Below are 27,108 nucleotides of genomic sequence, written 5' to 3' on the forward strand. Positions count from 1 at the left end.
TTTTTTTTTAAATAAGAAACAGGGCTTAGACAGACTATTAATAATAGCTACCATTTAATGTAGACTACAGCCTTTCTAGGTGGGTACAATTATTATTTATATCTTCTCATAAAAAAACAAGAAATGCAGAGAGAGGACATGACTTGCTTGAGGTCGCTGGGCCCTTGAATTTGAACCCACTTCTGACTCCAAAACAATTATTTATTTGTAAGTGAGACAAGACCAAGAGACTCCCCCACTCAGAAGAGAAAAACAGCAAGGTTGTCCGTGTGATAAAACTGGAGCCAAATTATGAACAAGTCCAGAATTTTCTTTATTGATATCATTAACAACAGCTGTCTTTATTGAGTGCTGTGTGCCTGGAACAATACTAAAGCGTATAATATAAGAACCCTTTGTGAAAAGGCTATAACCCCATTTTACAGAGGCGGAAACTGAGGCTCAGAGAGGTGAGGGAACTTGCCCAAGGTCACACAGCGAGTAAATAAGGCTCGAATGACGGTCTGGGTGGCTACCGACGCCCTGAAGTCTTTCCTTGGCATCGAGAACCACAACAGCAAGTCACACAGCGAGTTAATAAGGTTCGAATGCCGGTTTGGGTGGCTACTGAGGCCCCGAAGTCTTCCCTTGGCATCAAGAACCACAATAGCAAGTCCTTCTCGCTCGGCATTATTTCGTTTATAAAGGCCTATCGCCTCGAAGATGACACGAAGTGGAAAGAGCCGCGGAGAGACTCCTGGAGCCCAAAAAGCCACCCCCAGCATCTGCCCCTCCGACCTGGCAGGCAGGGACCGGGCCTCGGAGCCACCTCCCTTTAAGTTTCCGGCCCCACAGCCCAAGGCACACCGAATCTGTTCCCATTCGCTACCTGCCAGCAGTAGACTTTTACCGGCTTGGGGCCAGACCGCTCCCGTCGCCTCAGCCCGATCCCCCCGAGTTCTGCCAAGCCCGGGGCAGTGGCCGATGCTCGGTCGCCATCTTGCCCCGGGGTATTCACGCTCTAAGCTCCGCCTAGACGCAAGTATCCAGTTTCGGGTGACTCCAGTTCCGGGTGACTCCAGTTCCGCGTAACCTCTGGGCCCGGGAAAGAAAATCCCCCCAGGACCTCATCCTATTTTCTGGAAACTGAAAGAGAGGCGCATTTAAGAGCCATAAAATGCCTGACATAACGGAAGGAGTGGACTCCATTTCGGTAGGAGAAGCGGGAATAAAAGCGGCCCATGTCTAAGAGCACAACGGAGGATTTAAGATGGTGCCCTCAGAGGGGCGGAAGTGGGGTGCGGCCAGCGGAAGGTCCCGCCCCAGCCCCGCCTCCGCCCCGGCTCGCGCGAGCTGGGTGTTTCCTGCCTGCGTTAGTCCGGGTGTGGAGACTCCGGCGTCCTCCGACTTTTCATGGTGAGCAGGCGGGGCCCACGACTGGGGGTCCTAGCCGGACGGGGGAGCCGAGCAGTAGCAGAACAGAGCAGAGGGAAAGGGAGCGGGAGGAGGAAGCGCAATGAGGGGCGGTCGTGGTCACGGTAGGAGAGAGGCAGTTGGGGAGTTGGATGGGGGCGAGGCCGGGGTTGGGGGAAGGGCTTTTGGTGGCGAATTGGAGAGTCCCTACCTGTTGGGGATCCGAAAAAGGGCGTTTGGATTTGGGGAGTACATATTTGGGTGGTGAGGGTGGGGTCTCTGAGTTGCGAGTGCTTATTAGAGGTGGAAATTTGTGGTTGTGAGGAGAACAAAGAGATGTCATTGAAGACAGACGTTTGGGGAAGTAAAATGAGGATTTGGGGGGTTATGGAGGAGAATGGACGGGTTATGAGAGGGTGAAGTGGGATTCCTTGTGGCGGAGCTTTTGGAGTTTTTAGGGATTGTAGCGGGAGTCTCTGGGTTTCAGGGAAGTGAGTATTGGAGGGCCCAGGTGAGGCTGAACACACAGGTGAATGGATCGAGGGAAGAACTAGAGGTAGTCGGCGGGTGGGTGGCATTCAGTGCTTGGACTCCCAAGGGAGGGATGCCAGGAGCCTGAGGTCAGGGTTCTTTGGCCCCGGAGTCCAGCACCTTAGCTGTGTCCCGGGTGTCATCTAGTCACTTCCGGTGAGACCCGAGGTGGCCACACCTAAGGAGCTGAGAATGTTTTACATGGTGTCTCTCAGCTGTGCGAAGGTTTGCTTGGGACCTCTCAAGAGTCTGTTCTTTGAATAGCTTGTTGTCTCTAGATGGGAACAAGCAAAGGCCAGTCCAGATCTTCTTTTTACTCGTTTTCTCAGTGTTTCTTCCCTGGGAAAGTGCAGTCTTTAGGGAAGATGAGTCCCCCAAAAAGAATGAGTCAACCTGTATCTGACTTTGGTCATCTCCATTTTGTACAAAGTAAGGACCATTAGAGGTGAAGGAGAAAGCATAAACCAGTGGTTCTCAAAGTGTGGTCCCTAGACCAGCAGTATCAGCATCACCTGGCAACTTGTTAGAAATGCAGATTTTCACATCCTACCCCAGTCAGTCTAGTAAGGCCCAGCAATTTAACAAGCCTTCCAGGGGATTAATGATTTCTTGATTTGGGCTATGTAATGAAAGGAGCATGAGATTTGGAGTCAGAGGGCCCTTATTCTGATTCTCACCTGGAAAGTTGGATTGATGGTAACATCTTCCTCAGAAATAGGCCAATAGTTCGTGTGCTGCACACAGGAAGAGAATGTCATTCAGCAGAACACTTGGAAATAGAAATAGCTGTCTTATAAGCAGGTTTGGGATGCAAAATAAAGCAACAGTTACATAGCTGATACTAGTTTGGTTAAAATAGAACAGGGTTTTCTGAGTTGTAGAAATGCTGTCACTTTGAGAAAGTTTTATAATTAGCCTCAAGACAGTGTTTCTTAAACTTCCCTGCTGTAAGAATCAGCCAAGCTGACTTTTTAAAATCACAAATCTCCGGTGATTCTTAGATCAAGCTGGTTAAAAAAACACCTTTAGCTTAGTGGTGTTCAGCCCTGGCTGCCTGATAGAATCACCTGAAGAGCCTTTTAAACGTTAATTACTGGCCTCCCCTTCTCCCTACTTTGATTCAATTGGTTCTAGGTGAAACTGAGGCGTCAGGATTTTTTAAGCACCCAGGTGATTCTAATGTATAGCAGGGCTATACATAAGAAAAGCTCGGGGACCAGAAAGGAAACTGCGCCAAGGACTGTGTGCCAAGTACTGAGGGTTATGAAGATCATGAAGATTATGGCTTTAATACTCCCATTTCACAAGTTAAGAAATTGAGACTCAGAGTCTGACAGTCACATAGGAAGTGGTGGAATTGGGATTGCAGTCCAGGTTTGCCAGACTTTGGCAAACAGGGAGACAGTTTAACAGGACTTTGTATGGAAAAAATCTAAGGGCCGGGGTGTCGGAGCCTTTATTTCTTTTGCACTTGACTGGTCTCCTTTGAAGTCACCTATTTTCTTCCCTTTAGTGGGTTTTGATTTTTTAAACATGCATGCAGTTGCTCCCTACCTGTGGCTCTGAAGCTGTGAAGTAGGGGCTTACTTTATTTTATGGTGCTTTGGTTTGTTTTTTTTTGTGTGGGTCAGGAATTCACTGGACCAGTATAGCAGGAGTTTGGGGACTGTGGAGTTATTTGTAGCCTAATTAAGGGGTACAGAACCCTTTAGAACAGTGATTTGCAATCTTGGCTGCTCATTAGAATCACCTGGAGAGTTTAAAAAAATTCAATTGCCCCATCATAGCCACAGACCAGTTACACCAGAACTTCCAGGACCTAGGTATCAGTCGTTTTTTAAGCTTCACAGGTGATTCTGATGTGCTGCCAAGTTGAGAGCTACTGTTTAGAATCAGTAACATTGTATTCAGAGAAGATGGGAGAAAGAAGTCAAGCCTTATCCATCTAACTGGATTAAACTTCTTTTCTGGTTGGATAGAATTGGTAACAACACCTCACATATCAATTACCTCTCTTACCTACAACCAAAACTCTTCTGCCCACGCAACCCCATCTAGGTAGTAATGAAATCAAACCTTCGAACCAAGTGAAGAAGCAGGATCTCAGCAGGAATTGCTGGGGGAGTTCCCAGTAGAGGGTTTGCTGTGAGAGGTTTACAGTCTAATGTTTTGTGTCCCCAGTTCACTGTAACTTGGGCTCAGGGACTTGAACACAGCCATAACCTTTTCTTCAAGGGCCTTTCCTAGTATTGAGACTGATTAACTTTTAGAAGGGTGGGCTCCAGAAAGATTCAGAGCTTTCTTTGCCTAATCTGGAATCTCAGGCTAGATTAGGATGGTTTCTGCCTTTATCTCTTAGTAAGTCAGTCTGAGATCAGTAGAAACTATTGTCTCCAAAGAGAAGATAATTTGAGACTTTGAGAGCATTTTCAAATAACCATGGTAGCAGTTCATGGTGGGTGTTTACCCTTAGCCAGCGGCTGTGCTGAGTACCTTTTGTGGCGTCCCTCACAGCAGCCTGGTGAGGGAGGTGTGGCTGTGCTCTCCCTGTCATAGATGAGACTAGACTCAGAGAGTTGACCCACCCAGGCTCCACAGCTAGGAAATGGCAGGGTTGGGGGAATAAACTCACATCTGACTCCAGAACCCAAGTACTTAGCCATGCACTGCCTCCCATCTTTTTTTTTCAGAGATTTTTTGTGCATCTAAAGAGGGGGAGGGAAGTTTCCTTTCTCAGCTTATGTCAGCTCTACATATGATGATTGATAAAACCGTAGGCTCCAGGCCAACCAGGACTTGGCCATGACCTTCATGGCCACTGACTTACCTCATGACTTTGAGCAAGTGACTGAACCTCTCTGGGCTACGGTATCCTGACACACTAAATGGAAGTAATGCTAGCTGTCTTCTAGCATCGTTTGGATTAAAAAAAAAAACGAAAAACGAACAAATAGATGCATATGGTGGTATGGTGGTAGAAATGAAAGCAGTGGAATCTTATAAGGGGGGTGGGTGGGTGATGGGAAAGGGGAACAGAGGGACTTTCTGGAGCAATGGAAATGTTTTCTATCTCAGCTGGAGCGGGGACTACACAGATGCAAATATTGACCAAAACTCATCAAACTATACTTAAAATCTGTGTGTTCTATTGTATGTAAACGCCATCTTTAAAAAGGTATTGCAAAGCAAAAGAAAGTACATAAAGTATACTTGATAGCTTTTTTTGTCTGTGTCATAGTAGGTGTTTTACAAAATACTAGACCATTTCCCATATCAACTTAATTTTTCCTGTGTAAATTGAGATCTGATAGAGGTGCTAAAAAAGTGTTTCCATTTTGGAGCAAATTTCCTTTATTACTGTTTCCCTCCCACCAAAAAAAAAAAAAAAAAAACCAAACCTACAACTATAAGCTTTTTTTTTCTCCTTTTCAAATCTTTGGTTTTTGTAAACTCTTTATTCTTGTAGCTACTTCTGTCATTCAGTGGACAAAGGAGTGGTTGCAGGTAACTGTTAATGTAGGGTCTCTGAAGACTAATTTCAACAGAAAGATAGAGGGAGGGGTAACCTCTTCGTCTTGGCCTCTGAAGACTAATTTCAACAGAAAGATAGAGGGAGGGGTAACCTCTTCGTCTTGGCCTCTTTTCTTTTGTTTGGCATCAGGCAACAGAGACTCCAGGTGAGGTAAGCAGGGGCTTTTGAAAACTAGCCTTGTGACATTTTCACTTGATGAAGCAGGAACCATTTCTTGGGAAAACAGGTTTCTTTCCAGGAAGCTGCTCTTTCTCTGTTTCCTTCTACAGGGCTCTGACACAAGCTCCCCAGAGGTCAATTTCCCTAGGTGGAGAAGCTTGCCCAGAAGAGGTGGAGAGCTTTGCATTGAAAGTTGCCAGCGACTTTCACTAAGTCATTGTATCTGGTATTAACCATGGATGGTGCTTTGCTGCCCATTAGTCCTCTGTCCTGATTAAAAAATAACATTTGTATTTAGCCAATTATAAATGTAATACATGTTCATTGTGGAAGATCTGGAAAAGATAGGAAAGCATAAAGAATTTTAAAAACACAGGCTTTTATTTTTAGTATCAGGGAATAAAGTTTCATACTGCCAGTGCCTTCCAGGCAAAATCTACCAGGAGCACAAGTGTAGTCTGAGTTGGGCTCATTTACTGGTTGCATGAAGGGAGAATGCATGTCATGGGCTGTGGGGTGTATAAGAAAGAGGGTGTTAGGAGGGATTTATTGGGCTTGTGTTAGGTAGTTTGGGGGGAGGGTTCAGGGAAGTGGGACTTTGCTCTGCATTGGATCCTGGCAGCAAGCAGAGGTAATTCTGTAATTGAGTATCTTAATAATTCTGTCTTGAAGGTGGGAAGAATGCAAGGAGACTTCAGCTATAATTGGTAAACAGCAGTTACTCATATTAGCTGGGATAGGGAAATGTTTGGTCATTTTTGTGTTTTGGATAATGTTCGTGTTTTTTTTCTGTTCACCATGATTACAGAGTAGTTCTTGCTTTTGTCTTGACTCATCAGAGTCATAGAGTGACCTTATCTGATGATGATATTCTGTGAAATTGTTCATGTTCAATGGAAATACCAAGGTCTAGCTGTGAGAGCAGGCTAGCTCCTGGCTGTCAGGATCTGCTTTTTCTCTCTTAATATGGTGTTGCAGACTCAGTAAAGATGTAGCCCACTCTTAGACATTTTGTAAGGCTATAGAATTTTACCTGTTCATTCAAGAAATGTTTTCTATAAGTACATATGTGCCCAATAATAACCCCCTTTTCCAGGGCCTGCTTACATCAGATGCTACTTCCATTTCTTTGGCTGACATGTACATGAAAGCTGGCAGTGCGATTAGGGAGGCTGTCATAGGCTCTTGCTTTTGGGGGCAATGCTAGTACAGGAAGTCTCTGATTTTGCAATTACTTCCAAGAGTTTCTAAGTCTGTTGTTTAGTCCTCAGAACCACCTTTTCCCCATGGAAAGTTTTAGGAATGATAGTCAGGATCCTGTATAATGTCATAACAGCTACTTCGTCTATAATTGAGCTGAAAGGTGGCACTTTTAGCTGTTCAGTGCTACAAGGCAATAAGGGAACATGGCGAGAACTGGGCAGGTCTGCTCTAGGATGCAGCCAGGGAGTTCTTTTATATGCATATTGGGTAGAAAGGAATTCCTTGTAACTCGAGTTAGTGACAAATTCATGCCCACAGGGTCAGCTGGCAAGGTCAGTGTATGAAGCTATCTGGGTAGGGGTTGGGGCAAATTGGAGAGCACATTCCCCTCCCCAGAGGACAGCCAGTACCCCAGCTCAGCCATCTCTTCCCTGCTGGCCCAGTTGTGCCTCCGATTTTTTTTTTTTTTTTTTAATTAAGATTTATTCACACACCATACAGTCATCCAAAGTATACAATCAGTTGTTCACATTACCATCATATAGTTGTTCATTCATCACCCCAATCTATTTTTTGAACATTATCCATGTACCAGGCAAAATAAGAATAAAAAAATAAGAATTAAAAAAAACAAACTCAAATTGTACCCCCCCCATTTTTCCTTTAGTTTTTTGCCCCCATTTTTCTGCTCATCCATCCATACACTGGATAAAGGGGGGTGTGATCCACAAGGCTTTCAGAATCACATTGTCACCCCTTGTACACTACATTGTTATATAATCATCTTCAAGCTTCAAGGCTACTGGGTTGTAGTTTGATAGTTTCAGGTATTTACTACTACCTATTCTAATTAATTAAAGCCTAAAAAGAGTTATCTGTATTGTGCTTAAGAATGCCCACCAGAGTGACCTCTCAACTCCATTTGGAATCGCTCAGCCACTGAAACTTCATTTCACTTCATTTCACATCCCCCTTTTGGGGAAGAAGATGTTCTCCATCCCACAATGCTGGGTCTAATTCCTCCCTGGGAATCATAGTCCACATTACCAGGGAGATTTACGCCCCTGGGTATCAGATCCCAGAACTCAACCAAGTTGGCTTGTCTCTGATTTTTTTTTTTTAATTCAGTTTTATTGAAATATATTCACATACCATACTGTCATCCATGGTCTACAATCAGCTGTTCACAGTACCATCATAGAGTTATGCATTTATCACCCCAATCTATTTTTTAACATTTTCCTTATACCAGAAAGAATCAGAATCAGAATAAAATATAAAAATAAAAACACCCAATCATCCTCCCCATCCCACCCTATTTTTCATTCAGTTTTTGTCCCCATTTTTCTACTCATCCATCCGTACACTGGATAAAGGGAGTGTGATCCACAGGGTTTTCACAATCATACTGTCAGCCCTTGTAATCTACATTGTTACACAATTGTCTTCAAGAGTCACAGGCTACTGGGTTGGAGTTTGGTAGTTTCAGGTACTTACTTCTAGCTATTCCAATACATTAAAACCTAAAAAGTCTTATCTATATAGTGCTTTAGAATGTCTACCAGAGTGATCTCTCAACTCCATTTGAAATCTCTTAGCCACTGAAGCTTTATTTCATTTCATTTCACATCCCCCTTTTGGTCAAGAAGATGTTCTCAATCCCACGATGCCTGGTTCAGATTCATCCCCCGGAGTCATATCCTGTGTTGCCAGGGAGATTTACACCCTTGGGGGTCAGGTCCCATGTAGGGGGGAGGACAGTGAGATCACCTGCCAAGGTGGCTTAGTTAGAGAGGGTCACATCTGAGCAACAAAGGGCATGCAGGGGGAGACGTTTAGGCACAATTATAAGCAGGTTGAGCCTCTCCTTTGCAGTAACAAGCTTCATAGGGGCAAGCCCCAAGACAGGGGGCTCAACATGTCAAGCTGTCAGTCTCCCATGTTTGTGAGAACATCAGCAACAATCCAGGTGAGGAAGTCCAGCACCACTGCATCCTCCCCCAGCTCCTGGAGGGGGAGGGGTGTGAATATACATTTTAATTCTCTGCCCAAATTACTTTGGGATGTGTTGCTATTTCACTGTAACCTATACAGACCTGCCATATCTCACTTCCTGTTCAAAGTTCCAGGTTATAATGGTGTTTGAACAAACTGTAGAAGTTATATTGCTTAGAAAATATAGATCCTACACCAAATAAACATTTCTTCCCTTGGTCTCACATGGAAGTTGAAGTTTTAACACACAGTCAGTTTCAACCTTTACCCTTTGGCCCGATTTGCCCGAGTCTTAACCAGATCTGCTTCATTCATATCTCTAATTGAAGTCTGGGCTCTTGTTCAGCTTTTTTTTTTTTTTTTTTTTTCTCTTTTTTTTAAACAGTTGCTGTATGTGTTAATACTGACATTTGGATCTACCAGGCTTTAGCTCTGAGTTTCACGTGTCACACAGATACCCAGTGTTCCAGAGACCAATCAGGTTATACACCAAGGGATCAAAATCTCAGAGTTTGGAGATAGCCATTACAATTCAGGAGTCGATTTGACTGCTGTAAAAGTTTACAATCTAGAGACCATTACAATAATCATTTCCCTGTTAGGCTGTGCTCTTAATTCAGTTCTTTGGGATAGCTAGCAGTAAATACCTGAAACTATCAAACTACAATCCAGAACCCTTGAATCTTGAAGGCAATTGTATAAAAATGTAGCTTATGAGGGGTGACAATGGTGATTGGGAAAGCCATGTGGATCACACTGCCCTTTGTCAAATGTATGGATGGATGAGTAGAAAAATGGGGGCAAAAAAAAAGCACCCATTGTTCTTTTTTACTTTAATTGTTCTTTTTTCACTTTAATTTTTATTCTCATTACTTTTGTGTGTGTGGTAATGAAAATGTTCAGAAATTAATTTTGGTGATGGATGCACAACTATATGGTGGTATTGTGAACAATTGATTGTATGCTTTGTATGACTGCATGGTATATGAATATATCTCAATAAAATTCAGTTATTAAAAAAAGATTCAATTCTGAGTTAATACATTGTAGTTAGTCCATATCGGTGAGGCATTATAGTGTTTGCCTTTGTTTCTGGCGTACTTCACTCAAAATGCTGTCTACAGGATCCATTCACCTCCTTGAGTATCTCAACTTCACTCCTCTTAGTTGCTCAATATTCCATTGCATGCATACACCACTGTTCACCATTCTGTTCTTCTATCAATGTACCCTTAGGTCACCTCCACCCACTGCAAATCATGAATACTGCCTCCATAAACACCAGTGTGCAAATGTCCATTCATGTCTGTGCTCTCAGATCTTCCAAGTACATACCCCATAATGAGGTTGCAGGACCTTATGGCCCCTACATACTTAGCTTCTTGTGGAACCACCATAGTGTCCTCCAGAAAGGCTACACCATTCTGCCTCCTCATCAACGGTAAATAGGTACATCCCCCTCCATGTTTTCTCTAGCACTTTTACCCCTATTTATATTATTTCCTACAATTTTATAGAGATATATTCACATAACATACAATTATCCACAGTGTACCATCAGTTGTTCATGGTATCATCATATAGTTGTACATTTATCACCACAGTTAGCACTTGCACATACTGATTACTATGAAAAAGTGTGTGTGTGTGAATAATAAAAAAGATGATAATAAAAAGAAAAATAAAGTGTCATACAATACAATATATTAGTAAGGACAGAAAACAACTTCACTACCAAGAATCCCATATCCCTCTCTTATATCCCCTTCTCATACACATTTAACTTTGGTGTATTGCCTTTGTTACATTTAATGGAAGCATATTACAATGTTACTGTTGACCATAGACTCCAGTTTGCTTTGATTATGTTTTTTCTCAGATACCATCCCTTTTTCAACACTCTGCATGGTTGACATTCATTTGTTCTCCCACATGTAAGAATATTTTTATACTTGTACATTTAGTAACAGTCATTGGCCACTCCAGTTTTTGCCAGGTTATACAGTCCCAGTCTTCATCATCTATCTTTACCTCCGGTGTCATACATTCCCCTGTCCCACCTCTTTCACCTTTACTCACAGACATCTTTGTTCAGTGTACTTACAATATTGTGCTACCTTCACACAGTATTATTCTATCTATTTCTGGATCTATACAATCAATCCCGCTGAACATTCTGTAGTCCTTCAGCATCAAATGCCTGATCTCTACCCTCTTTGTGTCTCCTGGTAGCCTGTGTTATCAGCTTTTAACTCTCAAAGTTTGCTCACTAATGTTACTTCATAATAGTGAGACCATACAGTATTGGTCCTTTTGTTTCTGGCTAACTTCACTCAACATAATGTCCTCAAGGTTAATCCACCTTATTATATGTTCCACATCTTTGTTCTTTCTTACGCTGCATAATATTCCATCATGTGTCTGTACCACAGTTTGTTTATCCAGTCATCCGTTGACAGACATTTGGGCTGCTTCCATCTCTTGGCAATCGTGAATAATGCCACAATAAACAGTGGTTTACAAATGTCTGTTTGTGTCTTAACTTTCAGTTCCTTTGAGTATATACCTAGGAATGGAATAGCTGGGTCATATGGCAGATCTATACTTAGCGTCCTGAGGAACTTCCGCACTGTCTTCCAGAGTGGTTGCACCATTCTCCATTCCCACCAGCAATGAATAAGTGTACCTCTTTCTCCACATCCTTTCCAGCACTTGTAATTTTCTGTTTTTTTTTTTTTTTTTAATGCCACTCTGGTAGGTGTGAGATGATATCTCATTGTGGTTTTGATTTGTATTTCCCTAATAGCCAGTGAAGTTGAGCATTTCTTCATCTATTTTCAAGTCATTTGTATTTCCTCTTCAGAAAAGTGTCTGTCCCTGTCTTTTGCCCATTTTTTAATTTGGTTGTTTGTCTTTCTGTTATTGAGTTGTAAGATTGCTTTATATATTCAGGATATTAAACCCTTATCTGATATGTGGTTTCCCAATATTGTCTCCCATTGTGTAGGCTGCCTTTTTACTTTTTTAACAAAGTCTTTTGATGTACAAAAGTGTTTGATTTTACGGAGATCCCATTTGTCTATTTGTTCTTTGGTTGCTCGCGCTTTGGGTGTAAGGTCTAGGAAACCACCCCCTATCACAAGGTCTTTAAGATATTGCTCTACGTTTTCTTCTAAGAGTCTTATGGTCTTAGCGCTTATGTTTAGGTCTTTGATCCACTTGGAGTTAATTTTTGTAAAGGTGTGAGGTAGGAGTCCTCTTGCATTCTTTTGGAAATGGATATCCAGTTCTCCAAGCCATTTATTGAAGAGGCTGCTGTGTCCCAGTTGCTTTGGTTTGACTGCCTTATCAAAGATCAATTGTCTGCAGATGCGACAGTCTATTTCTGAACACTCAATTCGATTCCATTGGTCAGTATTTCTGTCCTTATGCCAGCACCATGCTGTTTTGAGAACTGTGGCTTTGTAATATGCTTCAAAGTCAGGTAGTATAAGACCTCCCACTTCGTTCCTCTTTCTCAAGATATTTTTGGCTATTCGGGGCACCTTGCCCTTCCATATAAATTTGGTTATTGTTTTCTATTTATGCAAAGTAAGTTGTTGGGATTTTAATTGGTATTGCATTGAGTCTATAAATCAGTTTAGGTTGAGTTGACATCTTAATTATATTTGGTCTTCCAATCCATGAATGTGGTATGTTCTTCCATTTTTTTAGGTCCTGTTCGATTTCTTTTAGCCGTTTCTTGTAGTTTTCTTTGGATAGGTCTTCTGTGGCCTTTGTTAAGTTTATTCCTAAATACTTGATTCTTTTGGTTGCTATTGTAAATGGAATTTTTTTTTAATTTCTTCCTATTGTTGCATATTAGTTGTGTATAAGAACACTACAGACTTTTGCGTGTTGATCTTGTAGCCTGCCACTTTGCTGTATTAATTGATTAGCTTTAATAGCTTTGCTGTAAATTTTTCTGGATTTTCTACATATAGAATCATGTCATCTGCAAACAGTGAAAAGTTTTACTTCTTCCTTTCCAATTTATTTCTTTTTCTTGTCTAATTGCTCTAGCTAGAACTTCCAGCACAATGTTGAATAACATGGTGACAGTGGGCATCCCTGTCTTTTTCATCTTACAGGGAAAGCTTTCAATCTCTCCCCATTGAGTACAATGTTAGCTGTGGGTTTTTCATATATTGCCGTTATCATACTGAGAAAATTCCCTTCTATTCCTATCCTTTAAAGTGTTTTCATCAAGAAGGATGCTGAATTTTGTCAAATGCCTTTTCTGCATTGATCAAGATGACCATGTGGTTTCTTTGCTTTGATTGATTAATGTGGTATTACATTGATTTTCTTGTGTTGAACCAGCCTTGCATACTTAGAATAAACCCTACTTGGTTGTGGTGTATAATTCTTTTAATATGCTGCTGGATTCGATTTGCAAGTATTTTGTTGAGGATTTTTGCATCTATATTCATTAAAGAGATTGGTCTATAATTTTCTTTTTTTGTAGTATCTTTGTCTGATTTTGCTATTAGGGTGATGTTGGCTTGATAGAATGAGTTGGGTAGCTTTCCCTGCTCTTCAATTTTTTTGAAGAGTTTGAGCAGGATTGCTATTAATTCTTTCTTGAATGCTTGGTAGAATTCACATGTGAAGCCATCTGGTCCTGGGCTTTTCTTTTTTCTTTTTGATGACTGACTTCAATCTCTTCATTTGTGATTGGTTTGTTGAGGTCGTCTATTTCTTTTCGGGTCAATGTTGGTTGTTTATGCCTTTCTTGACTCCGATTTTAAGAGAAGATGGGAATACATATTTTTCTGTGAAATCTCCAGTGTTGTCAATGTCAGGAACAAACTTTAAATGTAATGTATATGTGGGCTAAGTAAAGCACATCTGTAGGCCAGATTCGGCCCACGGGCTGAAAGGGGTAAACCAGGCCTGGTGTTGTGACCCTGTGTCTTTTCCACTGGCAGGAAGAGATGTCAGGAGAAAGTGTGGTGAGCTCAGCGGTGCCAGCAGCTGCTACCCGCACCACTTCCTTCAAGGGCACAAGCCCCAGCTCCAAGTACGTGAAGCTGAATGTGGGCGGAGCCCTCTACTACACTACCATGCAGACGCTGACCAAGCAGGACACCATGCTGAAAGCTATGTTCAGTGGGCGCATGGAAGTGCTCACCGACAGTGAAGGTAAGCCACCCTCACAGGCGCCTACCTCACATGAGGTTTTAAATGGTCATACATTTCAGCACTGTGCTGAATGCTGGGGACATGCTAGTGGTGAAGAGCTGGGTCCAGTTCAGAAGACAACATAGGAGCAATTACTTAGTCAGGTATGGAAATCTAATTGTGCTCAGGTGTGCAGAGAGCCTTGAGAGTAACAGGGTGACCGGATCTAGTTTGGAGGGTGGATAGCCTAGAAGGACTTCCTTGAAGAAGTGGCATTTAGGCTGAGACCAGAAGATGAGGAGGAGTCAACCGGACAGGTACTCTTCCAGACTTGACTTTGTTGTCGAATGGCTGTGTGACTTTATGAGTAAAATTCAGGCAGGGGAGAGAGGAATAAGAGTCATTCCATTCTTAGGATGGAGTCCTGTTGACTCACAGACATGAATTTGAGTCCCAGTTCCCCATTTAGTATCTGGTATCCTGACCAAGTTGTTTAGATTTTGATGTTTCATTTTGTTATCTGGTAAAATGGGGATAGTGATACCCACCTTAAGGGGTTGTTGACACATAGTAAGTATTCAACACTTGCCTATCAATGCTTTTATGTTTTTAAATTGTGGAAAGTCATGTTAGTAGTAAAAGGCAAAGAATTGTTTAAAATGGTCTTGCTATAACTACTTCCTACACACCTGGAGCAATAAAAGAGCGCCTGGCAAGGGCATAAGTCCTTGCTTGACTGGATATATGGGCAGGTCACGTGAGGTTTAAAATGTTCTTGTTCTTCAGTTCTTGGCCTGGAAATCCTTAAGACCTGATCAGACCATGGCCTGGCTTGAACTTACCTTATCTGTTTCTGAAATTTGGCCTACTGTGCTGATGCAGCCGCCTTTTAAGGGACACTGACTTGAGAAGGTAGGTTAGTTTTGACATAAGTAGGTAGTATCAGGGTCTCTAACCTGGTGTGCCACAGTTCATTCTCTGATCCTCAAGGGCTGGAAGTTTGGGCTGTCCACTAGTTAGGCTGTTCCCCTCCATGCATCTGGAGAGGCAGCCAGGCTGTGGGGCTTGAGACTGTGGCTTTCTTAGGCTTCCTGTGAACTCAGGCTTCTGGCCCAGCCGCAGTACAATGAGGTTGGTGCCCCAGAGGTGCTATCTGTGTCTTACTCAGAAAACACTGAGCTTTTTATGAGTGGGAGGATCCCATTTGCTGTGCCGTCACACCCAGTATTGCCTGGGAGTGTTTGTGGAAATCAAGACAATAGCACCCCAGCTGCAGAAGGAAACAGACCTTATCTGAGAATCCAGGATTGTTGTGGTTTTTCTTCCGCCCTACCCAGTCTCTGGTGGGGCTCAGGAAAAGCAGCTAAGTAGCTTCAAAAGGTAATGGAAATGATGATTAAATGCACTGTGTGATGGGATCTAAGAATGGAGGAGAAAAGACTCAAAGGGACATTTTTAGGACATAAGAAAAAATTGGAATATAGAATGTAAGCTTTATATCAGTGTTAAATTTCTTGAACTTGATAACTGAACTTAAAGGTGATTACATAAACTAAATATCCTTATTTGTAGAAAATGTACCTGGAAGTATTATGTGTTCATGGAGTATGATATGTGCAACCTGCTCGCAAGTGTTCAGAAGATAGATAGAATGATATGGCAAAAGTGACCAAATGTTAAAATTGGTGAATCTGGGTATCTAGGGGTGGGGGGAGTATGTTGGAGCTCTCTGTATGGGGTATATATTATTTTTGCAACTGTTCTGTAAGTCTGACATTATTTCAAAATCAAAAGTTTAAAAAAAGCTAATAGAAGCCTATTCTCCTTTGAAACCCCTCACCTCAGTAGTCTAAGGTCTCATGTCACAAAAGGGACAGAGTCCTTAAGCACCCCTCCCACCCCACCCCACCCCCTATTCCACCTGCCAGGAGAAGGGTGCGACTGCTCACACTTCTTAAAGCAGTGCAGTCTTTGACACCCCAAACTGTTGCTTGTTTTCATGTCATTAGAGCTCCAGCTTCCTTAATATCATTATTACTAATGAAAAGCTCATGATGTGGTGTTTTTTGGGTATTTCATTTAATCCTCACCATAACCTTTTGAGGGGTGGGTACTATTGTTACCATTTAATAACTGAGAATACTGCATCTCAGAAAGGTGAAATGAGTTTTCAAAAGCAATGGGCTGGAAAAGGTGAAGCTGTTGAACCGAGGACTTGCCTGGCTCTTACCATCTGTCTGTGGTTTTGATGTGGCACCAGCTCCCAGGCCACATTGCCTGAGTGTGGCAGCCTTACAGTTCAACTGCTAGCTTTGTTCTGAAGCCCTTTTGAGGCCACAGGGCCTGGGCCATCAGGCCAGGATGTCTTTGGTTGTTCAGCCAGTATCTCTTTTAGGCAGAGCTATCCTGCCGGCTCTTGGAGAGTACACTGTGCAGCCTGGCCTGTGGCCTAATTGTTGCCTCAAGCACACCCTTGGGTCTACGAATGGGATAGACTTCCTGAATTTTACAGCTTCACTCTGGCCTCTTGGAGAAAGCCTGTCGGCTGCAATGAAGTTTGTTACAAACAGGCAGAAATGCCAGGTACAGGTCAACCTGGCAAGTGAAGCCATCAGTACAGCCTGATGGTTAAAGAGCAAGAGCTTTGAAGGTACAGAACAGTTTGCATATGGTGTTGCTAGAAATCTCTGAAAAGGATGCCCAAGAAAGTGGTTGCTTCTGGGGAGGGGGCTGGAGCCCAGGGTTGGGTGGAAGACTCGCCCTTGTCACTCCACACCCTCTGTCTTCTGAGTCTTTACGGTGTGCGCGCGATTTCTAAACAGGAGCCGAGGATGCTGGAGTCAGTCAGACCTGAGTCTGAGCTCTGGCTCTGCATATGGTAAACAGTCACAGCTAACATTTATGGAGCTATTTCTGTCACACATTGTGCTAATCTTGGCTCATTTGCCATTTACGAGGAGTGTGACGCTGTGCAAGTGACTTTCTCTGAGCCTGTTTCCTCGTGTCTAAATTGCGAATGGTAATGTTTTGCAGGGTGGTTATGAGAATTAAATGGGGGCATAAGAAAGCATCTGACCCAGTGCCTAGCACTTGGAGAGAACTCAATAACTATTAATTATTGCTGTAGTCCTGCTTAGGGTAGGGGTGTAGAGATGGAGGGAGAAGTAATCCTGAGGTTTTCTGGAGAAGCAGGTCTCAGCAGTTTGTTGGGGAGAACTTGTCCGTCTTTCAGGGATGATAGTGCTGCAGTTCCATGTTTCCTGCTACAGGGATGGTTTTCTGAGAAGATACAGACACTGTGGCAGTAAGCAAACCTTTCCCAGGCTTTCCCCCCAAAAAGTTTCATTCGCACGGTGCTTGAATCTTCACTGAGTCCTTGTCAGCATCCCCATTAGTCTGTGGATTTATGCAGCACTTTCGTAATAAGCTCTAGTGAGCACTTGCCTGTAGTCACCCATCTCATTCCTATTGCGTGGTTTAGTACATTTCCTCTTACGTGGTCTCTGGTCTTTTGCTAATTTTTTTGGAATTAGGGAGTAGATGAAGTTTAGATTAAAGAAGAGAGTCATCAGTCTTATCAGCACACTCTGTAGGAAGCCAGTTCAACACCTGAGAAAACTGCAGCACCTGGAGGGTTTCCCTATGATTTCTAGGCCTCTTGCATTAAATTATAATGCCCTCCTTTTAAAAATTCTGAGAAATCTTGAGAGCTTTTAAATTGTGAATAATGTCACAAGCTCCCCTGTGCTCAGATAAGGAATTTGACATCACCTGTACAGATGGAGCCTCACTGAACCTTTCTCGGTTTGCATCTTTCCCTTCCAGAGGTAACCACCAACCTGAGTTTGGGCTAGCCTGACAAGGTTCTCAAACTTGACTGCACATTGGGATCCCCTGGAGAGCTTAAATACTGGGTCCCACTCCAGGGGGTGAGATGTAATTGGCCTAGACTTGGCCTGGACATTAGGATTTTGAAGAGCTCTAGTGTACTGCCAAGATGGGGAACCACTGGTGTCAGTCATTTCCATGTTTTAATTTTACAGCTCTTCATGGCCCTAAACAATGTGGTGTTAGTGTGTTTTTAAATCCATAAATGGTGTTAAAGTGTTTTATCCATCCTTTTTTGCTTTTGCTTTGTTTATTATTATGTTTGTGAGATCAATCCTTAGATAAACATCTCTAGTTGAAAGGTTTCCCTGCTATAGAGTGTTCCGTTTTAGGACAATACTGTGGTTTATTATCCATTATTCTGTTGATGGTGTTTTTAGGTCATTGCCAGTTTTCACTGTTAGGAATATTAACTTCATGTTCTTGAACACTCTTCTTGTGCACATGTGACTTTCTCTAGGGCATTGCTTCCAACCTTTGCCACCTTATGATGCACATAGAAAATCATGTTTTCACTGTGGCAAATGGGGAGACTCCGCACTGCCCAGCCTGTCCAGCTACATCAGGGGCTGCGGCATCACACCTCACTCACCTTTGGGAGCTGTGCCCTTGATTTATTCCCAGGAGGGGAATTGGGCATAGTGTCTCTGGTTTCAATAGATAGTGCCAGAGTTCTCTCTCGAGTGGTGTGTCAGTTTACTCTCTCCACTGTGGTCCGAATGTTTGCCGGCACTCGGTACTGTCAGGCCTTTTAATTATTGCCACAGAGATGGTTATGACACAGTACCTTGTTTTATGTAGGATTTCCCCAATTTCTGGTGGGATTGAGTATCTTTTTATGTTTATTGGTCATTTGAGTTTCATCTTTTAGCAGCCTGTTGGTATATTTTTTTTACACATTTTTTCTTTTTTTTTTTTTCTTATTGTTTAGTAGAAATATATATCCTAGCTCTTGTTTATTTGTGGCTCTGTGTTTCAAATATCTTCTCTTAGTCTGACTTGTCTTAGCTTTTTAAAGATGTCTTTTGATATTTCAGATTTTATATTTTTATTTAGCTCTTTAATCTACCTCTGTGGTGCTCAACCAGGGGCGATTCTGACCAACCTCAGGGGACGTTTGGCAATTTCTGGAGACATTTGGCAACATTTTCGGTTATCACAACTTGGGGGGAGGGTGCTACTGGCTTCTCAAGGGTGGAGGCCAGGGATGCTGTTCAGCATCCTACATTGCACAGGACAGCTCTAGGTTGAAACCTGGCTCTAAAGATTCTGATTCAGGAATGAGGCAGGTTCCTAATACCTGAATTTGCAAAAAGTATCCCAGGTTATTTTTATGAATAGGTAAGTCTGGTTACTAGAGAAATATAGACTACAAATACTTAAGGTGATGAGGAAGTGGGGGCAGAGAAAGGAGAGAGGCCTGATGTTCCTAGAGAGAGGAACCAGGAAATGGTATGCTATGCTCTTGGGGGTGGGCCGAGGTGAGTCTAGCACCCCAATCCTCCTTACCCCTAGAGTGGCCTCCTGCAGTCCCTGAAAGCCAGGCAGGCTGCTTCCTTGGGGCCAGAACATACCTCCTCCAGACGCTGCTGCTGCTGCTCTGATCTCCAGTGATGTTGGTGTAATGTGTAAACTGCTCATAAGAAGACCTAGAGCTAGTTTTGAAAGCTGCTAGTAGAGAGCAGACATTGTGTGAATAAGTGTTTTCTGTACATTTTCATCTTTCTGCCAACCCTGTGAGGCCCTTTTTTTGAGTGTGTGTGGGTAGAAAAGATGAGCTTTATTTTTTTTTATTCATTTTATTGAGATATATTCACATACCATGCAGTCATACAAAACAAAGCATACATTCAGTTGTTCACAGTACCATTACATAGTTGTGCATTCATCACCAAAATCACACACACAAAATCGTTACCACACACACAAAAATAACAAGAATAATAATTAAAGTGAAAAAGAGCAATTAAAGTAAAAAAGAACACTGGGTGCCACTGTCTGTTTGTTTGTTTGTTTCCCCCATTTTTTTACTCATCCATCCATAAACTAGACAAAGGGGAGTGTGGTCCATATGGCTTTCCCAATCACATTGTCACCCCTCATAAGCTACATTTTTATACAATCGTCTTCAAGATTCATGGGTTCTGGGTTGTAGTTTGATAGTTTCAGGTATGTACTGCTAGCTACTTCAATTCACTATAACCTAAAAGGGGTTGTCTATATTGTGCGTAAGAGTGCCCACCAGAGTGACCTCTCGGCTCCTTTTGGAATCTCTCTGCCACTGTAGCTTATTTCATTTCCTTTCACATCCCCCTTTTGGTCAAGATGTTCTCCATCCCACAATGCCAGGTCTACATTCCTCCCTAGGAGTTATATTCCATGTTGCCAGGGAGATTCATTCCCCTGGGTGTCTGATCCCACTTAGGGGGGAGGGCAGTGATTTCACCTGTGAGGCCCTTTTTTTTAGTGGAGGAAACGGCCAGACAGAGAGATTCCATAAAGAACCCAGTGTCATCCAGCATGTAGGTGGCAGAGCTGGGTTTTAAACACAGGCTGGCTGACCCTAGAGCTGCACTCTTCCCCACCTCACCCCCCATACAGTAGTTTTTTATTGGTCACAATATGCCAGACTCCAGGGGTATTGCACTAAGCAAAATGCAAAGGACTTTGCTTGCCATAGACACCATTTCCTGATAATTAGCTAGGTGTCTCTTAGCCTGCCTCTTCCCATAGTGCTTCTCCCAACTCTAGATCCATAATCACAGACAAGGGTATTTTTCTTGGTATCACAGATCTGCTCCAGCAACAAGCTGGTATCTTCAGACTTGCTACCACGGTGAGGAAACTCAGGGCTAACCTGCAGAAAAACTGTAAAAGCTGTAAACCAGTTGAAACTGATGGAAGCACCTAGGCTCGAGTCCAAGCCCAGGTGAGACATTGTAGGAAAAATCAAATGGCAACTGCAGGTATTATGCTGACCTGGGCTGTCAGAGTCTCTCCAGGTTGCTTTCACTTGCGATTGGAGATCCCTTGGCCACAGCCAGCCAGAGCTGCACTCCTAACTGCTGTTATGCTACGTCTCTCAAAAAAGTCCTAGAGCCCAGGCCAGAGCCTCCAATCTGTGCCTTGCCTTACGAGCCAGCACAGTACCATAAAGCCTTCTAAAATAGCCCTGTGTGTTCTGTGGCAGCACGCTGCCACAAGCAGGGAGCTGCTTGACTTCCATTTGCTTTTCTACAGGCCAGCCATTTGAGTTGCTTAAAAGGGATAGATTCCTGCTTTGAAAGCAACTAAAATATTTTGAAGTCAAAATGCTAATTGAAACCTCATGAGTGAGTGAGCCTAGCTCCTTTGCCCTTATTTGTCCAAAGTATGATTCCTTTGCCACAAGCATTTCCTGACAGCATTCTTGAGCTGCAGCCCAGTGTTACGGTCTGCCTATTCGTTTGTGGAAACTCTGGGCTGTCATTGGATAATTGATTTCAGGGGCCATGCTTCTTTCTGAGCAGCTGAATTGTCCATGCATCCAAGGCAGAGTGTGGAAGCAGCTGAGTGGAGTTGGTTGCCATTTCTCTTAAAAAAAAAAAAAATGGGTTCACATTGCTTTGTCGATTCTGGTAAAGGGAATTTTCCTACAGATTCTTTACTTGCTCTTTATGGTCTTGTCCTGCTTCCCCCACTTGGAAATGTCACTTAACCTCTCTGAGAGTCTGTTTTCATCTGTGGAAAATTTAGGGTGCTGAGCCTCCCTACAAAAGAATTGTTGGGAAGATAATTCAGGCTGTCTTCAGCTCTTTGAAAGAAAAGTATTTGATCCAGATTAATACAGAGATTGCAGGCTGGTAGCCTACAGGCCCAATGCAGCCTACAGATGTGTTTAATTTGTCCTTTGGTAGTTGAAGACAGTTTTTCAGATTAGTTTATAACCTTTAAAAATCAGGAGATTGGATCAAAGATCTCAATATAAAAGACAGTACCATAAAACTCCTAGAAGATAATGTAGGGAACATCTTCAAAATCTTGTATTAGGCGACCGCTTCCTAGACTTTATACCCAAAACACAAGCAACAAAAGAAAACATAGGTAAATGGGAACTCCTCAAGCTTAGAAGTTTCTGTACCTCAAAGGAATTTGTCAAAAAGGTTAAGAGGCAACCAACTCAACGGGAAAAAATTTTTGGAAACCATATATCTGACAAAAGACTGATATCTTGCATATATGAAGAAATCCTACAACTCAATGACAGTAGTACAGACAGCCCAATTATAAAATGGGCAAAAGATATGAAAAGACAGTTCTCTGAAGAGGAAATACAAATGGCCAAGAAACACAAGGAAAAATGTTCGGCTTCACTAGCTATTGGAGAGATGCAAATTAAGACCACAATGAGATATCATCTCACACCAATTAGAATGGCTGCCATTAAACAAACAGGAAACTACAAATGCTGGAGGGGATGTGGAGAAATTGGAACCCTTATTCATTGTTGGTGGGACTGTATAATGGTTCAGCCACTCTGGAAGTCAGTCTGGCAGTTCCTTAGAAATCTAGATTATAGAGTTACCCTTCGATCCAGCGATTGCACTTCTCAGTATATACCTGGAAGATCAGAAAGCAGTGACATGAACAGATATCTGCACGCCAGTGTTCATAGCAACATTATTCACAATTGCCAAGAGATAGAAACAACCCAAATGTCCTTCAGCAGTTGAGTGGATAAATAAAATGTGGTATATACACATGATGGAACACTACGCGGCAGTAAGAAGGAACGATGTGAAACATATAAGAACATGGATGAACCTTGAAGACATAATGCTGAGCAAAATAAGCCAGGCACAAAAAGAGAAATATTATATGTTACCACTAATGTGAACATTGAAAAATGTAAAACAAATGTTTTATAATGTAGAATGTAGGGGAACTAGTGATAGAGAGCAATTAAGGAAGGTGGAACAATAATCCGATAAGAACAGATAAGCTATTGTGGGTAAATTTAACATTCTGGGAATGCCCAGGAATGACCATGGTCTGTTAATTTCTGATGGGTATAGTAGGAACAAGTTCACAGATATGTGGCTATATTAGGTTACTTTCTTGGGGTAGAGTAGGAACATGTTGGAAGTAAAGTAGTTATCTTAGGTTAGTTGTCTTTTTCTTACTCCCTTGTTATGGTCTGTTTGAAATGTTTTTTTATTGTATGTTTTTTTTAATTTTTTTAATTTTTTTAAAAAATTTTTTATATAGCTGATTTTAAAAAAAAGTTAATTAAAAAAAAAAATGAAAAAAATATGCATAGCCCCCTTGAGGAGCTGGTGGAGAATGCAGGGGTATTGGACTTCCCCACCTGATGGTTGCTAATGTGCTCACAGACATGGAGACTGGTGGTTTGATGGGCTGAGCCCTCTACCACAGGACTTGCCCTTGGGAAGACTGTTGCTGCAAAGGAGAGGCCAGGCCTCCTTATAATTGTGCCTAAGAGCCTCCTCCCGAATACCTCTTTGTTGCTCAGATGTGGCCCTCTCTCTCTCTATCTAAGCCATCTTGGCAGGTGAAATCACTGCCCTCCCCCCATGTGGGATCAGGCACCCAGGGGAGTGAATCTCCCTGGCAACATGGAATATGACTCCCAGGGAGGAATGTAGACCCAGCATTGTGGGATGGAGAATATCTTGACCAAAAGGCAGATGTGAAAGGAAATGAAATAAGTTACAGTGGCGGAGAGATTCCAAAAGGAGCCAAGAGGTCACTCTGGTGGGCATTCTTACGCACCATATAGACAACTCTTTTTAGGTTCTAGTGAATTGGAGTAGCTAGCAGTACATACCTGAAACTATCAAACTACAACCCAGAACCCATGAATCTTGAAGATGGTTGTATAAAAATGTAGCTTATGAGGAGTGACAGTGTGACTGGGAAAGTCATATGGACCACACTCCCCTTTGTTTAGTTTATGGATGGATGAGTAGAAATATGGGGGAAGGAAAACAAACAAACAGACAGTGGCACCCAGTGTTCTTTTTTACTTTAATTGCTCTTTTTCACTTTAATTATTATTCTTGTTATTTTTGTGTGTGTGGTAAGGAAGGTGTCAGGGATTGATTTTGGTGATGAATGCACAACTATGTAATGGCACTGTGAACAATCGAATTTATGCTTTGTTTTGTATGACTGCATGGTATGTGAATATATCTCAATAAAATGAATTAAAAAAAATCAGATTTCACATAACATCTGAATTTCCGACTTTGCTTGAAAAATCAAAAGTTCAAACAGCACTGCGCCCACATTCCTGCCTGGACACTCTTGGCTGGAGCTGGAAGATCCTGCTCCCTCTAAGGAGCAGCTCCCTGCAGGGGGCCGGCTGGTGCTCTCAGTCTGCTACCATCCTTAGCCCAGCCCACTGGCGCTCGTTTATACTGCTTACTGGCCCCTGAAAGCATCTGAGGTAGCTGGAAGCAGCATAATGGATATTAGGCCCATATTTTGTTGTCTCAAATGTAGAAAGAAAGGGTGGGATGAGTCCAGGAGGTCGCTGTCGGAAGTGTTGTGACTTACTACTCCTATGGAGACCTCTTCCTTGAAACCAGGGTTTGATTCTGGGCCACACACTTGCATCGCTATTACCTCTGCTTGGGGATTATTCCTACTGTACTCAGGGAGCCATGGCAGGGTGGAAATATGAAGTGGAATGCTCTGGAGGATGGACCAGGCCTTTAATGTAAGCCCAGGAACTGTCACAGAGGAGTAGCTTCAGGGGAGAAGAACATGTCCTTGTTATATCAAACTCCTGTGGTGATTGTGGCAAGAAAACCAATGGTGTGCTAATGCCACAGGACAGCCCTTGGAAGAGGGTGGGACTTGTGATGTGTGTGAACAAGATGCGTTTCTGCTCTTGGCTTTCACTGGCCTCTGCCACTGTTCCAGGGTCTCTGGGGCTCTAGGAGGACTCGGGACAGAATGGTGGTGTTAGGAGTGGGAATGTGGGCCCTTCTCTCCAACTGTGAGCAAAGGGGGAAGGAAAGGGGGGACGTAAAACTGTGGCAAACTGTTGATACCTCTTAACCATCTTGTGTGTTGGTATTATCTCACCTACACTGTGGGACAGGGGATTCCCTGTAGCTCCTTGACTGAGGTCTCCCAGCTGGTCGAGAAGGCCAGGGCTAAACCATCTCTCTGGCTCTAGGGCCTCCGAGTTTCTGTCAAGAGATGGTTGGTCTTTTTCTATTCCCCACTCCCTTCCCCATGCCTCTTCTTCCAAGGCTCCAGTTCTGTTTCCCATCTCCAAGTGCTACTCCCAGGGGCATTTGCATTTCAGTAGAAGAATTTTGAAAACTCATATGACTAGATCTCTAATGGTGACCCAGTGACAAGATCAGAGAGGACATTGAGAAGCTGAGGGTGTAGCATTCCTGGCATCCATCCCCAAGAATTGTCCACGGTGCCTTGTCCTGGTTAGCAGTTGCTGAATTTTTCCATAACTAATAAAAACAAGACTGAACTGCTTGAGGCTGGCTCGTTCACCATTTTATCTCCAGATGACATCACTAGCCATTAAGTGCTTCTTGCAAGAGTTATAGAGGGGGATTTCTGTGACGGTTCTGGTGGATATCTGGGGATCACTCTCAGGAGCCAGAGTTTGCCGTCTGTTGGGGTGAGGGTTCTGCTTCCTTATAAATGGCTCTGCTATGTGAGAATCTGAATAGTGTTGTATTTATCCGTCTGTGGGTTCATTAGGCCTCTTTTGGGTTGTTGTTGTCTAAGAGAATTTTAAGGGTACTTCAGAAACATGCTTGTAGGCCTCAGGGACCCTAGCATCCAAAAGAGCCTCAGGTCAGAGGGGTCCAGGGTTGTGGTTGTCTCCAGTCAGCAGACACAGGAGGCTGGGGCAGGAGCTAGTCAACCCTGTGCTGGTAGGAAGCATGGGGGCCTGCTGCTGTCCTGTGGTCCTGCTCTCACCTGGTAGGTGGAGGGAGCAGGAGACACACCCCAGCTCTGCTAAGTGCCCATATCACTTAATCCACCCCCCCCTTCTTCCTCCTTCCCCCATAGGCTGGATCCTCATTGACCGGTGTGGGAAGCACTTTGGTACGATACTCAACTACCTTCGTGATGGGGCGGTCCCCTTGCCTGAGAGCCGCCGGGAGATTGAGGAGCTGCTAGCAGAAGCCAAGTATTACCTGGTCCAGGGCCTGGTGGAAGAGTGCCAGGCAGCCCTACAAGTAGGCATCTCCCTTTCTTCTTGTTGGACGTTGATGGGAAACAAACCCACCTGCCTTCCTCATTGTCCCCATCTGCAAAATGGGGGCAGCTCGTACCTCACTGATCTGTTGTGAGAGTTAACGAGTTAACCCTGGTGTATCTACCCTTTGGTCAGAGTGAACCCTGAGAGACTTTTCTGTAATGCTCAAGCCTCCTAACCTCCCTCTGACTCATTTCCATCCCCATGGTGTAGGGTCATGCCGTGTACGTTGCAGCCCTTCAGTGGTCAACTTTGGGGTATAAGACTTGATCCCTTTTCTTGCCCCAGCTTGGGGAAGTTCACATACTTTCCATGATCATTGTGGGGTGCCCTGCATAACCTCTGAAGGCAGATACACCTCCCTCAGCTGGACCTGAGCAGTCTGGAGCCTGGGGCAGAATGTTGGGATCAAGTATAGTGATAGTAAAATCCCTTCAAAACCATAATGCTTCTAGATACAGCCAGCACACACTTATTTCAAGCAAATTTCCACTTATGGCAGAGAATCAGGTGTTCCTTCAGGGTGTCGTAGGAATCTGATCTGTATACTTGAGGCTCCTGTTTGTACCTTCCATAAGCCCCATCTCTGTGTTTGGCCCTCTTCTGGAACAGCACCCATAATGCCATGCTCCCTCTGCAAACCCCTCTCCGAGAGTCTGTGAATTCATGGTAAATCTGAGTGCTATAACATTTTATTTTTTTTATAAGAAGTCAAATAAAACACCATTATAGTTCCTCCTATTCCCCATCCCCATGGCAGTCTTTGAATTCTTCCAGAAGTTTCTTTTATTTCACATTTCTACGTAACTTGCTTATGTTGCTACTTACTGATGTCTCAGTTTTTCACATTATTTATTGGAATTACTGTGGAAAATTAGAATTTAGCTCATGTCCTACCACCACTCCCAACCCCCTACCCCCCAACTTACATACACACATTTCCTCTCCCATTCTTCAATATAGTTTATCACACTTTTAGTTAAATCAGTATTCAGGATATATG

General features: G+C 43.1%; 2 protein-coding genes and 1 non-coding gene across 7 annotated transcripts in view; 1 reads left to right on the forward strand and 2 right to left on the reverse strand.

The window, feature by feature from the left end:
* The window catches only part of UBE3B (ubiquitin protein ligase E3B), a 101,999-nt gene extending 100,753 nt beyond the window's left edge, over positions 1 to 1,246 (reverse strand). For all 4 annotated transcript variants that reach the window (XR_005214051.1, XM_037817322.1, XM_037817321.1 and 1 more), the window contains exon 1: positions 869 to 1,246. The gene's annotated coding sequence lies outside the window, so the exon portion shown is untranslated. The remainder of the gene's footprint in view (positions 1 to 868) is intronic.
* Positions 1,247 to 1,285: 39 nt separating this feature from the next.
* Positions 1,286 to 27,108, forward strand: part of KCTD10 (potassium channel tetramerization domain containing 10) — a 36,817-nt gene continuing 10,994 nt past the window's right edge. For both annotated transcript variants that reach the window (XM_037817327.1, XM_037817328.1), the window contains exons 1-3: positions 1,286 to 1,395; positions 13,783 to 13,996; positions 25,916 to 26,085. In XM_037817327.1, the coding sequence (XP_037673255.1) occupies positions 1,393 to 1,395; positions 13,783 to 13,996; positions 25,916 to 26,085 (387 nt within the window). In that variant the 5' untranslated portion in view covers positions 1,286 to 1,392. The remainder of the gene's footprint in view (positions 1,396 to 13,782; positions 13,997 to 25,915; positions 26,086 to 27,108) is intronic.
* LOC119519673 lies at positions 20,799 to 20,931 on the reverse strand. The gene has a single exon (XR_005214074.1). It is a non-coding gene; the product is annotated as a small nucleolar RNA SNORA44 (small nucleolar RNA).

The sequence above is a fragment of the Choloepus didactylus genome, chromosome 23 (genome assembly GCF_015220235.1).
Source record: "Choloepus didactylus isolate mChoDid1 chromosome 23, mChoDid1.pri, whole genome shotgun sequence".
NCBI classification, from domain to species: domain Eukaryota; kingdom Metazoa; phylum Chordata; class Mammalia; order Pilosa; family Megalonychidae; genus Choloepus; species Choloepus didactylus.